Here is a 13865-nt window from a genome sequence, read left to right as displayed (position 1 = left end):
CCCAAGGCCGTGGCCCCAGATTGTCAGAAGGGTATGTGACCACAGGAGGAGTAAGCAGGATTGATTTTTATACGAGGTGGATGGTGGTGGGAATGTAGAGATTAGATCCAGGGAGAGAAGCTGAGCTCATTGTGTGGGGAAGAGCCTCTGTTGGGGAACAAGAGGCTATGTCAGGAGGTGCAGCAGGAGAGGAGGGCCACGGGCAGATGTATGCTCAGTCTCCAGGCAGGGTTCAAGCTGGGAGCAGATGAACTCTGGCCTAGGACTCGAGGGCTGGCAAAGGCAGATCCCCAGGGCAATGTCTCTCCTCTGGTCCCTCTATATGTACCTGTCACTGCACTCTGCAAACACTGATCTTCATTCATGTATTGGTGTAGCCATTCATTCTTCAAGTTTGTGCCAGGCATTATTCCAAGTGTCAGGTATCAATGGTTAGCAAGAGAAGCTAGGTCCCTGCTGCTGTGGGTCTTACGTGGACCAAGAGAGAAGATAGGTAATTATACAGTAAATAAACATGTGGATTTTTATTATCCCTTGATGGAAACAAGCAGGGCAATGCCTAGCTGTTTGGGAGAGGACAGAGCGCATTAAGGACAGTGTCTCTGCAAGTGACATATTTGAACTAGACCTAGTGAAGGAGAAGTAACCAGCATGGCTAAGGGTTGTGGGAGGGAATTCTAGGCAGAGAGAGAAGCAGGTGGCAAGGCCAGGCAAGGGCTTTGCATAGTCAAGGGACAGAAACAACACTGAAGTATAACAAGTAAGAAATTATGCTTCATGAACTATAACCATTTTAGCACTAAAACTCTTTATACAAATAGTTAAATTGCTGTGGGACCTGCAGCCTTGTCAGTTTACTTTCATGTTTTACTGGTAGCACATGGGAAAGTGGTCATGTTTCTTTCGCAGAAGAAGGATGTAGTCTCCCCACATTGTAGAGGAAGGCAGTGTTGTACAGGAAAGGAGGTAGCCTTGACAGGCCGGCTTGGATTCAGATTGCATGTTGTCCTGTCTCCAGCAGTATGACCTTAAGCAAAGCACTTTGCCTCTCTGAGCCAGGGTTCTCTCATGTACCAGATAGGCTAATCATTCCTGTAAAATTTCTATCACAGTTCCTAGCAAATAGATATTTTCAGTAAATGGAGATGATGATGGCAGCGGTGGTGGTGGTGGTGGTGGTGGTTGTGGAGATGATGATGATGATAATGGTGATGATGTATCAATATAGGCTAGTATTCCAATTTTTATGTATAAAATCTGCAGAAATCCAAGAATTATTTCAAATTATGTACTTTCAACACATTTCTTTCACACTTTTTCTTTTTTTCTGGCTTGTTAGTGGCAAGTAGTTCTGCCTGCACCATCCTTTTATGATAGAAGTGAAAATCTGATAACCTCTTTGTTGTATTTGGGAACTTAAACACCTTGAATGTCAAATAAGTGAATTTTCTAGCTTTGGTTCTTCAGCTAGAGTCCCAGAACCTGAAATGCTGAAGTGGAAACTTTCAGAGCTGTTTAATCTCAATTAATGTTCGCCATCCTGTCTGAAATAACTGCATCTCCTTCCCCACTTCTTTCTCTGTTGCAGCAAAAAAGCACATTTTCTTTCATCACCTTTCCATGCCAGTAGAATAAAACACAAAAGCCACAAGATCTGTGGTTCGAAGGGGTTCTGCCTTATACAAGTATCTGTTTAAATTCTGTTTGAAAGATAAGAGTTTAAAAAAAAAAAAAAACTTCATCTCTGAATTTCCAAAAAATTAACATCAATTGACCTCTTTCTTTTTGAACCCCTTCAGCCATAAAATGGTGTGCGACTACTCCATTTAGTGTTTCTGAATATAAATAAGGATTTCAGGGCCACTCTCAAGATGTTTGTTACCAAAGCTGTCATCAGATTTTCAGTAAAATTTTTATATAGCCTGGAACCAGCTGAACGTTTGAGATTTGACCTTTTTAAAAAGAAGATAATGGTCTCTAAATGCAATTCGTATTTTTAGAACTAAGTTTTGAAGTCTTATTTTGTTTTCTGACCATTGTATTAAATTGTCTTTCTAATCAATCCAGAGGGAAAAAAGTAAGTGTGTGTGTGTGTGTGTGTGTGTGTGTGTGTGTGTGTGTGTAGATGTGGAAGAACCACTTATTAGACCAAAAAATCAAAAGTCTGACTTAGGGCAGGGGAACCAGAAGTGGCGTTGTGAAGCTCGAAAGATTGGCTGACTGGTGTCATTCCCATTGAGATGCTGAACATGATCCCCTTGGGATGCTGAGCAAAATCAGATTGTTTTATTTGGTAAATTTTTTACCTCAAGTGATAATGTTAATACAATGGAGAGAATTAGCTTAAAAATTCTGTATTCCAACATGTGGTGTCCCATCCTTGAAGTTTAGGCAAACCTGGATTCAGGTTCAAACAAGGGTAAACCAGTTCCGAATATCATGTTTTGTGTTTTTTGTATCACTCCAGATCCCAATAAGGTAGGAAGAGGTGATTAGGTTAGGAGAGAATTGACAACAGGAGAACATTGAGAGCAACATTGGAAATCAGATCATTAAACCACTTTTGTGTTTCTTAGAAATTATGTTGTTGGTATTAGATTTATAATGTAAATAAAAATATTTTCGCCTGTAGTTTCCTGGGGACAGGCAAATGGGGCTTTCCTCATAAAATCCCATTAAAGCCACTAAGAAAATCCTAGCTAAGAGTTGAGTTGGGATAAAGAATTCAGTCAGCCTTACTTATACAAAAAGTACCTTCTAGAAAACCTGATCATTTCACAACTAATTGGTAAGAACACTCCCTTGCCCACCATTTGCAGCTGGAGACCCACTTGTACTTTTTGTATGGCTGTTGCTGTAATTGAATACCATTTACTTTTCTTAGCTTCAGAATGCGGTTCCTCAGACTTTTCTTTTTAAGTAAGGTTAAGATTATGCAGGAGGTAGTTACCTACAGATAATTTCCCATATCTGGGATATGTTACTTCACTTGTAAGCGAATGAATAGTAACCATTCAGATACCTCTTTTTAAACTTTCCCCCAACTTCTCTAACAGTAAATACGAAGAAATGAAAAAGCAGTGCTTTCATGCTTAGTGTAGCATTACCATATCTCCTCACCCACCTTTTCCTAAGAGCAGTCTGGTGAGCTACTTCAAGATTTTGTGAGGTCTTGGGAAATCAATCTAGCCGCAAAATGCCCCGAGGCAGGAAGTGTCCATGGTACTCTTATTCACCATTGTTTTGAGACACCTAAACATGGCCCAGCACCTAGGAGAAGGGCAGTGAATACATATTGAAGGACTATACTGGGTATTGTCCTGTGGGCTTCTGGGGTCTGAAATAGGTCCAAGAAAACTAATATGTGAAGCCACCTAGGGCTGCATTGCCCAGTCAGGTAACCAATAACAATATGTGGCTATTTAAATTTCAATTGATTTAAATTGATTAAAGTTAAAAATTCAGTTCCTCACTCTCACTAGGTACTTTTCATGTGCTCAGTATCCTCATGTGGCTGCCATATTGGACAGCAGAGATATTGAATATTTCCATCATTACAGAAAGTTGTGTCAAACAGTGTTAGTAGAATAGCATTAGTAGAGGCCTAAGTTAGTGTCTTTTTAAAGTAAAATTCCCATGTGACCCTGATGTACACTCATAATACCAAAAAGAGCCCGCTTACACATCTCCCCCCACGCTGTAGGAACTTAGCCAAGCAAGGTGGTTGGCCCTCAGTGGTGGCCGTCTCTTTGAGACTGATAGACAACAGTAAAACTGTGAGCAAGACTGACAGCTGGTATATACTTACTTGGCTATACCAGTTGTTAAAGTTATAAAATACCTGTACCAGTTAATAAAGACCTGCTGGCTTAAGTTTCTTCGGTATTTCTTTCCAATGCCCAGGAGGCCCTGGCCATTCCTTTAGGATTCCACCAATCTCCCCTCAGTCCAGCAAAATGAGTTAGTCAATGTCTGTCTCATCTCTGGGAGTTGGGGGCTGCTCAAGGACTCTGTGCCAGCACTGCAGGCCTCAGATTGATGGATGCTACCCTTTGGCCTCATGGTTCCTTGGCCTCCAGGAGGGATTACTTCCTAAGGCACTCCCATCACTACAATGGCCACGTCCTACATCACAGATCCATTGGCTTCCAAAAGATCTTAAAGTCATTTCATCCGACCCCCTCGTTTTACTGAAGAAATCAAGTCCCAGAGAGTCAGGCAGCTAGTTCATAGCCAATTTAGAAATAAAACTCAGATCTTCTAACTTAGTACTTTTTTTGTTACATCTTCTTGTGTTCTATTCCTGAACTGTGAAATGGCGATTAATATCTTTATGCCTCACAAAGTTGTTTAGTTTAAAAAAAAGATACCTAATATTTTATGTATGTCTTATAATCTGCAAAAAAAAAAAAAACACTCTGTATACATTCTCATGTGATCCCCACAAGAACCTGTGAGAGGTAGTAGGCTCCAGGGCAGTGAGTGGGGTGCCCAGCATAACAAAGCTACTGTGAGTAGGAAAGTCGGTATCTCTGTGGCTTGGAAAACTATAAACTCTTTTGTAAATGTAAGATAATATACCATGTGGCATTACTTGCTTTTGGCTTGCGGTGTTTTGCAGTTCAGGATTTAGTGACATTGAAAGTAATAACTTTGTTCAAGTGCAAGTGATGCAATGTGTGTGTATATATATATATATTTTTTTTCACTTTGACAGTGTGCCAATTGCACAGACTTTGGTTCAGCATTGAAACAGAAGTGGGTTGCTTCGAAGTATATTTTTAAAATGAGAGAATCCAAATTTGTAATTAGCTTTACAATGATAGTTGTACAGTTTGAGTATCCAAGGAGTGTCTGGTAATCATTTGCGTTATTAATGGTGGTTTGTTTTTTGTGTTTCCCCTGAAGCAGTTAGGCCCTTTGGAAAAAACAAAGTATACTATTTGAGGGGTTATTTCTTCTATTACCATTTTATTTTTCACACCCTGTAGCTCTGGTCTGCTTAAAAACTTAGTCATATACCTGAATATGGCAAAGCAAAATCATTTATAAGCTATTCTACCTGTGTTGACACCTAATTATCAGGAAAATGATGCTTAAATTATGAAATAAAGCCACAGTGAAGGAAATGGTCCACTTCTCTTTGGTCTTTTGATCATTTTGATAGAAATAATCCTTATTTTGTTAAGTTGAGTGAGGAGCACGTTGTTGGGAAAGATCAATTTAACTCATTCCCAAAATAAGATTGAAATTTTTTGCACCCCCCCCACTCCTCAAACCATAACCATCTTACAGTATTAGTGGGTGCAGAAATTGAGTTTATACATAAGTGAAAGAGTGAGGTTATTTCATTTAATATAACAAACAAACATCACTTCAGTTTGCTTTTATTAGCATATGAAAATTGTGACATTCTCTATACCAATTATCCTGTACGGTTAAATATACATAAAGAGGAAAGAGAAAGATTATTAGAAAAAGCTATAAATCTAAAAGAACCTGGGGCTGTAAGACCTTCTTTAGCCTTCCTAATTCGTAGCCACATTTGGGAAAAATGTGTTTGTATGTTTCTTTTTTCAAGTGTGTATTTTATCTGTGTCTTCATGTCTTTCTCCATGTATAACCTGTTTTGTGTTATATAACACGCTTACCTCACACTTCTCTATTGTGCTCAAAGAGCTATAGCCTTCCCCGTGTCAATACAGGACTTTCAAAGGGTTTACTATTGTCTAGAATTTTCTTAGACTTTCTCTGCTTCGTTTAGATGCTATAGATGGTACTGACCAAAGAGTGGAAAGATCAAGCTTGTGATATATAGCTAGACAAGGAGTCAACATAGTAATGAGACACTAGGCTTGAACAGATCTTTGAAATTCTGAAGCCCAAATTCCTACAAACTTATTGGGGAATAAGGAGGACCAATGAGTGAGCAACATACTTTCAAACTTGCCAGCCACCAGTTTTGATACCAATGCCATTGGCATTAAGTGAGATAATACATACAAGGACCTGGCATTGGAGTGGACACACTGTAATCATGCATAAGCGTTGGCCATTATTATTAGCTCTTCTGATTTGATTTTGTCTTCACATCTTTTTCTGCTTTTTGATGCCATCCTGAGGAACAGCAAAATGTCCAAGAAATAGGAAAACACCAGAAGGAAGGGAAATACAAGCCCTCACTACTCTAGAAGCTGAATTATCAACCCACAAATAATCAGTGGTTTTTCTTCCCATGATGTTATGGGAATTATTTCTGAATTCTCTCACATGCTTTTCCATGTGAAGACCCCATGGACAAGTCACAGCTCCCCCACTGTCCACATCTAACTCAGTCTGGCCTAATGAGTGTCATTTGATGGTAAACTTAAATTAACTCCATTTCTCTCTTGCTGTGTCAAAAACAGCAAGCTGTTCACTATCTTCTGTGTAAGGAAAACAAAAATAAAATATCTTACATTTGGTCATCATTGATTAAAATTTTGTTAAGTTGCGTGAGGAGCAAGTGTATTTTTCTCTGTCTATGATAAGGTTCATAATTAACCAGGCATTCATGCTGCTAGAAAAAAATATAAATTGGTGCAGCCTTTCTAGAAAATCAAGACTCTCAAAGTTTATGCCCTTTCGTGCAATAATTCCTTTTCTAGGAACCTGCGTAAGAAAATGTTCAGAAATTCAGACAATCTGATATTCAGAAACATCCCCTAAAGTGTTACTTACAATAACAAAGAAAAAAAAATCTGCAATTCCAAAAATGAGGGAAATAAATACATAAGATGTATTTATATGGGGTATAACACACATGAACATTAAAAAGCATGTTTTGAATAATTTTTAACAACTTGGGGAAATACTCATATTCATATAACTCCCATTTTATTTCAGAATTGAATGAAAAAGTAGAAGCAATACTTTGAGTATGTGCATGTATCTGAAAAGAATACTGGTCCACAATCCCTTATCTCTAATTCTAAATCCAAAAGTTTTCAGAAATCAAAAGGGGTTTTGTTTTGTTTTGTTCTAGTTTTAGTAACTTCTTTGGTGGGAAAACCTGGCCCGAACAAATGTGAGGCTCTATTTTACCCCCACTTAATAAGAATATGCATCTATTTTTGTGCACAAATATTTAACGTTTAATATTTAATATTATAGGGTGCTGCTCCATACTCTCACAAGATAGACACTAATGTAGTAAATGGTAGCTGCATCGTAATACTCTCTAAAATCCAAAAAATTCTGAATTCTGAAAACATATCTGGCCCCAAGAGTTTCGGTGAAGGAGTTTCAGACCCATACAACAGAACATCATTAGTGATTTATCGGTGTCAAGGTTACCATTGATCTTTATTTTTTTTTTCTTTATTTTTCTGTATGTTTCAAATGTTCTACAATAAGCATGTATTAAGTTATCTGAAAAAATAAATATTAATTTTTAAACAAAACACATTTGAGGCATCAGGAAATCATCTCATTTCGGTCAGAATTCTTAAATCATTTGCTTCCTGAATCTCTTCTATTTACAGTGGCCTCATGTGTCTTTTAAACCAAGATGTTCTGATTTGCTGACAGAAAACGTGAGATGAAATATAGAAGGTGATAACTTACTGGACATGGACCTATCTCCTAGGCTGCATTTGGATTCAGGAGAGCCCCTCATGAGGGCTGCTCACCTAAAGGAGATACCTCAAGGAATAGGGCTTCTAGTAGGCAGAGCCCAGGCATTTATACCACGGGCTATGGTGTCTTATTCTGTTCCTGAGGATTGGTCAAGAGGCCGACAGCCAGAGGCACAGACAGTTGTGTGAGATCCTAACAAGCAGAACGGAGTATGGCGAGATAGCAGGAGAGAGGGGGAAACGTTCACATGCACACTTTCATCTGCTAATGGACAACTTTTCCTTCCCAATTAGGTGGACACTCACTGACCTGTCACAAGGTTCCCCCACAAAACTTAGGGGTCCATGTCTGAATGGATTGCCGGAGCCTTCTCATCTCTCCCTTCGCCCAGTTCCCTGCATCCTAAGACTCGAAGCCAGCACAGGACCTGGAAAAATTACATGTAAGTTTTGACCAGGGTTTATTTTCCTTAATTAAACAATGATAAATATTTTCTTAGGTGATAGTAACAAATAGCCCAAGCACACATGAATTACTTTTTTTTTAACAAAGGAGCTGGAGAGTTATCATTGAGCAAAGGTTGGAATCTGTATATTGGTGGTTCCTTAACTCAGTGGCTCTTTTTTATTTTTATTTTTATTTTTTGAGACAGAGTCTCGCTGTGTCGCCCAGGCTGGAGTGCAGTGGCGCGATCTCGGCTCACTGCAAGCTCCGCCTCCCGGGTTCACGCCATTCTCCTGCCTCAGCCTCTCCGAGTAGCTGGGACTACAGGCACCCACCACCACGCCCGGCTAATTTTTTTGTATTTTTTTAGTAGAGACGGGATTTCACCGTGGTCTCGATCTCCTGACCTTGTGATCCGCCCGCCTCAGCCTCCCAAAGTGAGTGGCTCTTAAATTTCAACTTGAATCAGAATCACCTGGAGGGCTTGTTAAAGTATAGCTTGCTGGGCCTCAAGCCCAGATTTCTGATTCAGTAGATTTGCTACAGGTTAGGAATTTGCTTTTCTAACAAGTTTCCAAGTGAGGCTGATGCAGCTGGTCCAGGGAACCCAATTTGAGAATCACTGCTTTAACTCATGTGCTTGAAAAGATGAAAAAGGTAGAAAACTGTATATACTTGAGTAATAAATAGCGTTAAATTAAGAAATTTAATGCTTTGCTTAATACACTGACTTATGTCTCAGAAAAGAGTTTTAAGTTTCACTTAGCACCTTCACATTTGGAAGTCCAGCCCAGTAGATGCCATTATTCTGTGCCAGCTTTACCCCAGAGCTGCTAGTACCAGCGATTCTTTGCCCCTGGTTTTCAACAAGTGTGACTAATAGTGCTGTTATTAGGCTAAAACAACAGCTACAGTCCTTTTGCAGGTGTGCTCATCATGCTTTTAGACACACTCAAAAGAGAAAATCTTTTTTCCCCTGAGTTGGGAAATACATTGTTCCCTTTCAGAGTGAGTCATCATAGCATTATCCCGCCCCTCACACACTTAAATGTGATTTGATTTACAAAACACATGTGGGACAGAAAGGCAAACATCACATGTTCTCACTCATGGGATCTAAAAGTTAAAACACTTGAACTCCTGGAATAGAGAGTAGGAGGATAGCTACCATAGGCCAGGAAGGGTAGTGGGGGTTGGGGGCAGGGCATGGAGGCGGGATGGTTAATAGGTACAAAAAAAAAAAATAGAAAGAATGAATATGGCCTACTATTTGATAGTACAGTAGAGTGACTATAGTCAATAATAACTTACATTTTGTAATGAAGAGTGTAATTGGATTGTTTGTAACTCAAAGGATAAATGCTTGAGGGGATGGATACCCCATTCTCCATGATGTGCTCATTTCATATTGCATGCCTGTATCAAAACATCTCATGTACTCCACAAATATACACACATACTGTATACCCACAAAAGTTAAAAATAAAAAAAACAAAATACACATGGGAAGGAAAGCACACCTCCAATGAATAACCCAAGGCAGCAAGTCCAGGTTTTGTGAGATTCTAAGTTCTCAAGACTGAAAAACTTTACGAATCATCATGTTGTGATGTTAGCTTTCGAACAGGCCCATTGCCTAACTGCTGAGGACAAGAACAATTTATTCCACGTTAATAAAAAAAAAAGTAGAAGAGTTTGACTAAACAAGTGCACATTTGGACACATGTAAGCATACATACACATGTACATGTGTACCTGTGAGTAGATATATGCATTGTATATTTCTGAGTTTTGACTGTAGGAATTTGAAACAGCATTTTTTCTTTTGTTTCATTGAGTCGATGTGAGTGTAAAAATAGTATGAGTGATACTGTCCAGGAAACATTTGAGAAGTTTCTGGGCATTTTAAATCTGTGGATAAGCACTGTGATTTCTAACATTTTACTTGGATATGGTAGATGTTATTCAGAGTAGCACTTAGGATTTACAGTTCTCTTATTATAACTCTCTGGAGTTGAGAATAATCACTGTTAATAAAGCAATTGCCAAGCAAAGAAAGAACATATGTATTGCCTCAACATTAATAGAGTCAAAAATCCTGGAGATAGACTTAAATGTACAGTAGGTGTCTGTTAAAATGTTTAAAATAAAACCCACAATATCAGAAAAATAAGACAAAAACCAGTAAGTGTTAAAAGAGATCTATAATGGAATTAACCCAGAGGTGCCTTCTGGAGGCTGCCTAAAGGGTAACAGGGCTGGGATTAGGGCTGGTAGAGTTGTGAGTGATGTAATTATTATTACTCCACCCTCAAAAATATACCATCTCCAACAAGCACTAGTTATTCTGCACTGCATTCCTGGAAGGAAGGTTATCAGTTCATGAGGCATCTTCACCATAAAGTGAAAGAAGGAGGTTGGATCAAATGCCCCTTAGCATCCTCTCCTGCTCTGCCACTCTGCAGATCTCCACGTTTACACATCCAGTGTTCCTGTGGGATGACCTTTGCTGTCAGTCAGTTTCCTGTCTACAGGTCAGGAAGGAAAGAAGTTGTCATGACTCCTTAGGTGAATCATGGCTTCAGGCTCCTGCTGGATCTGGCAGGACCTGCCTGGATCACTCCCCATATCTTTGGACAGAGCGTTCAGTCACCAAGTGAGTAGGGTGCCTATAAAACTGAATCTAGTGGGGCAGAGGGCGACAGGGGGCATATGAGAAACTTCTATACTTTCTGCTCAGTTTTACTCTGAACCTAAAACTGCTCTTTAAGATAAAGTTTATATATTTAAAAAATTAAATACTAAACAGTATGACAGTTCCTCAAAAAAAATTAAACAGGATTACCAAGTGATCCAGCAATTCCACTTCTGGGTATATACCAAAAAAAGTGAAAGTAGGGATTTGAGCAGATAAATGTGTGCACACCCATGTTCATAGCAGCATTATTCACAGTAGCTGGAGGTGGATGCAACCCAAGTGTCCATCTACAGATGAATGGATAAACAAAATGTGTTGTATATTAATACATACAGGGGAATATTCAGCCTTTAAAAAGATGAAATTCTGACACATGCTAACCACGTGGAGGAACCCTGAAGATGCTAAGTGAAATAATCCAGACACAAAAAGGCAAATATTAAATATCTCATTTATATGAGATACCTAGAACTGTAGATTTACAGAGTCAGAAAGTAGAATGGTGGTTGCCAGGGGATGGAGGATGGAAAAACTGGAAGTTGTTGTTCAATGGATATTAAGTATCAGTTTGGGAAGATTGGAGAGTTCTGGAGATGAATGATGATGATAATTGCACAACAATGTGAATGTATTTAATGCCACTGAAATGCACACTTAAAAATAGGTAAAATGGTAAATTTTATGTTGTATATATTTTACCATAATTTTTTAAAGCTTTCCTCCTAAGAATGCTGTGCAGAATCACTAGCTAGTGCTTGATAGGGATGCTGCAGTTTGTGAGGGTGCAGGAAGAACAGATCATTATGTCTCTCACACCTCCCTCATCCCTGTTACCCTTTGGGCAGCCTTTAGAAGACAGCAAAGGTAAGGGATCCACTGAATGGTATATACTTCAGTCCCAGGAATGAGTTTCCTATCAGAGTAAAGACACAGTTGTCAGAAGCCATCAAGGGAATTTGCCATAAACAACTGTGGTCTCTACTAAAATGCCATTTACACATCTAGAAGACCTGCTTCACTGGGGCGAAGGAAAACGTGAGCCACCCATGCTCCAGCAGTGGGGCTGCTCCAGTTCCTCCAGATGGGTGTTTGTAAACCAGTCCACGCACAGAGCATGGAGAGAGTCCCAGAGCTGTGTGCCTGACTGTGGCTCCTGAAAGGTCTTAATCAGCGGAGGTGGACATGGAGGCAGGAACCCGGGAATGCAGACTTCCCGTAGATTCCAGCGCAGTAGAAAATGAAAGCTGTGAGAGGAAATCCATAGCAGATAGTTCTCCCGCTGTAGGGCCTATGATTATTATGATGCCTGTTTCACATTCTCCAAGTGAAGCAGGATTTATTCCCCACCACCAAATCTCTGTACTTATGGGTGTTACTGTACCCGTAAGTCACAGACAGGTTAGTGAGTGGCCGGTAGTCCTGTGAGGAACACCCAGAATGGAACTCACTAGGTTAGTCCATTGTACCCTACTTTTTTTGGCTTTTGCATAATTTATTCTACATTTCTAGAAATTTGGCCTTGAAGAACAATCAACAGTTTTATGGGGCCCAGTAGCCATACTTTATTCAGGTCGTCTTCACTACCTTTACCCTCTACCTCTAGGGCTGACCAGGGGTTAGAATTCCTGAAGAGTCATATATAAGGATCCATGGTTTCAAAAAGTTCACAAACTGCTATCCTAAATTATCCTACTAGCTCCTTAAGATACCAGTATATATATAGTCTGTTACAGAGGCCCTATAGCAGAACCATTATATATAATTTTGCTTAAAGAAAAGGTGTAACTGAAAAGAGGTAAAATGAATTTGTTAAAGCACAATATATATAAATTAGTCCACTCATTCTCATGCCAGACTTTCCAAACCTGCTTAGAAAGAAACTCTTCATGATTTTCACTTAGGTATTGGAAAACAGGGCAAAGGAAAAGAGGTTTCTGAGTCAGTTGCCATGGGGAGCTGCTGAGATACCAAAAAAAACTGGAATTAAAGGTTTTTGTAGAGGAGAAAATTCAGGTCAGCAAGTCTTAAGGGAGAGGAAAGTAAGGGCTTATTCATCTTTGACATCCACCCCAAGCTTGAGTTGAAAGGGCATGGATATGGAATCTAATCAAAATAAATCCCCCCCCCCCATGAGTTCATAGACCAGAATTTTTGGATAGACACACTGACACAGATTTTCCACAGAGAAAAGCATCAAACCAGCAGTCACCGAGACAAAATAACATAAAGTAGAGAAGACCAACAAAGACAGACCCTAGTGGGATCTACTGTGTCCTTGTCTCGTCATTCGCAGGAATCAGATGTGCCTGGTTCCCAGACATTGAATTTGTGTTTACTGATGGCTTTGCTACCTGGAACCCAAATAGCCAGAACCCTGAATTAGCTAACCTTCATACTTCCCCACCCCCTCCCCTTCCCTCCCACACACCCTACCCTACCGCACACACCACACTTCCCTTTTTCAGCGATGAAGAAAACAAGATAGCTTTGGTTTTGAGTAAAGGTGGGGTGTAAACCCTGGAGGATACTTGTAGCTGATGACACTGACCTGCTGAATCATTGAGAATGGTTAGATGTTTTATAAAGAGGAAAAGAAACTGCTTTGGAAAACCTTCAACAAAAAGCATTTTCTAGTTGTCAATTAACCAGAAAATCAAAATAATAAAAAATATTCTTGTCCTCAAATAGTCTAATTAACTGAGGTTTTAGTGTACCTATTTCCGTGCTTTAATAATAATCTAAAAATGTTGACTGAGGATAGAACAATATACCATTCATTTTTATTCTTCTCGAGAAGCTGCAAGTTTTGGCTTTTACCACCTTTCCAGTGCCAGAGGTTAAATGTTAAATGTTCTGTTTATGTTAAGCACTCTAAAAGTTGTGATATTACTGGTTTTAAAACTAATATATGAAATCATTTTATGAACCTATGTATTTAGCTCCTATAGTCATTGGGAACCAACGGCATACTTTTGAAGCCAATTCCGTTTCTTTTTTAAAAATAAAAAGGACCTATGATATGATTATTTGTAATATTCCATTTCAGATTCAGATTATGTTCTGCTCAAGAGATCATCAAAATTAATTCTCATTCTCTGCTAATGGT

At 39.2% G+C, this 13865-nt stretch overlaps 1 protein-coding gene across 3 annotated transcripts in view; it reads left to right on the top strand.

The window, feature by feature from the left end:
• BACH2 (BTB domain and CNC homolog 2) overlaps window positions 1–13865 on the top strand; it is a 373691-nt gene that overhangs the window by 210823 nt on the left and 149003 nt on the right. For 2 of the 3 annotated variants that reach the window (XM_055258931.2, XM_055258932.2), the window contains exon 3: window positions 7911–8059. Coding sequence is in view for 1 of the 3 variants with exons in the window: in XM_063619429.1 (XP_063475499.1) it covers window positions 7885–8059 (175 nt within the window). In the remaining 2 variants the exon portion in view is untranslated. Of the gene's footprint in view, window positions 1–7837; window positions 8060–13865 lie in introns of those variants that run through there. The other variant, XM_063619429.1, reaches the window with a different exon arrangement.

Source organism: Symphalangus syndactylus, chromosome 2 (genome assembly GCF_028878055.3).
Source record: "Symphalangus syndactylus isolate Jambi chromosome 2, NHGRI_mSymSyn1-v2.1_pri, whole genome shotgun sequence".
Classification (NCBI taxonomy): Eukaryota; Metazoa; Chordata; class Mammalia; order Primates; family Hylobatidae; genus Symphalangus; species Symphalangus syndactylus.
Note: the sequence above shows the minus strand (reverse complement) of the source record. Positions and strands in the feature narration are given on the sequence as shown.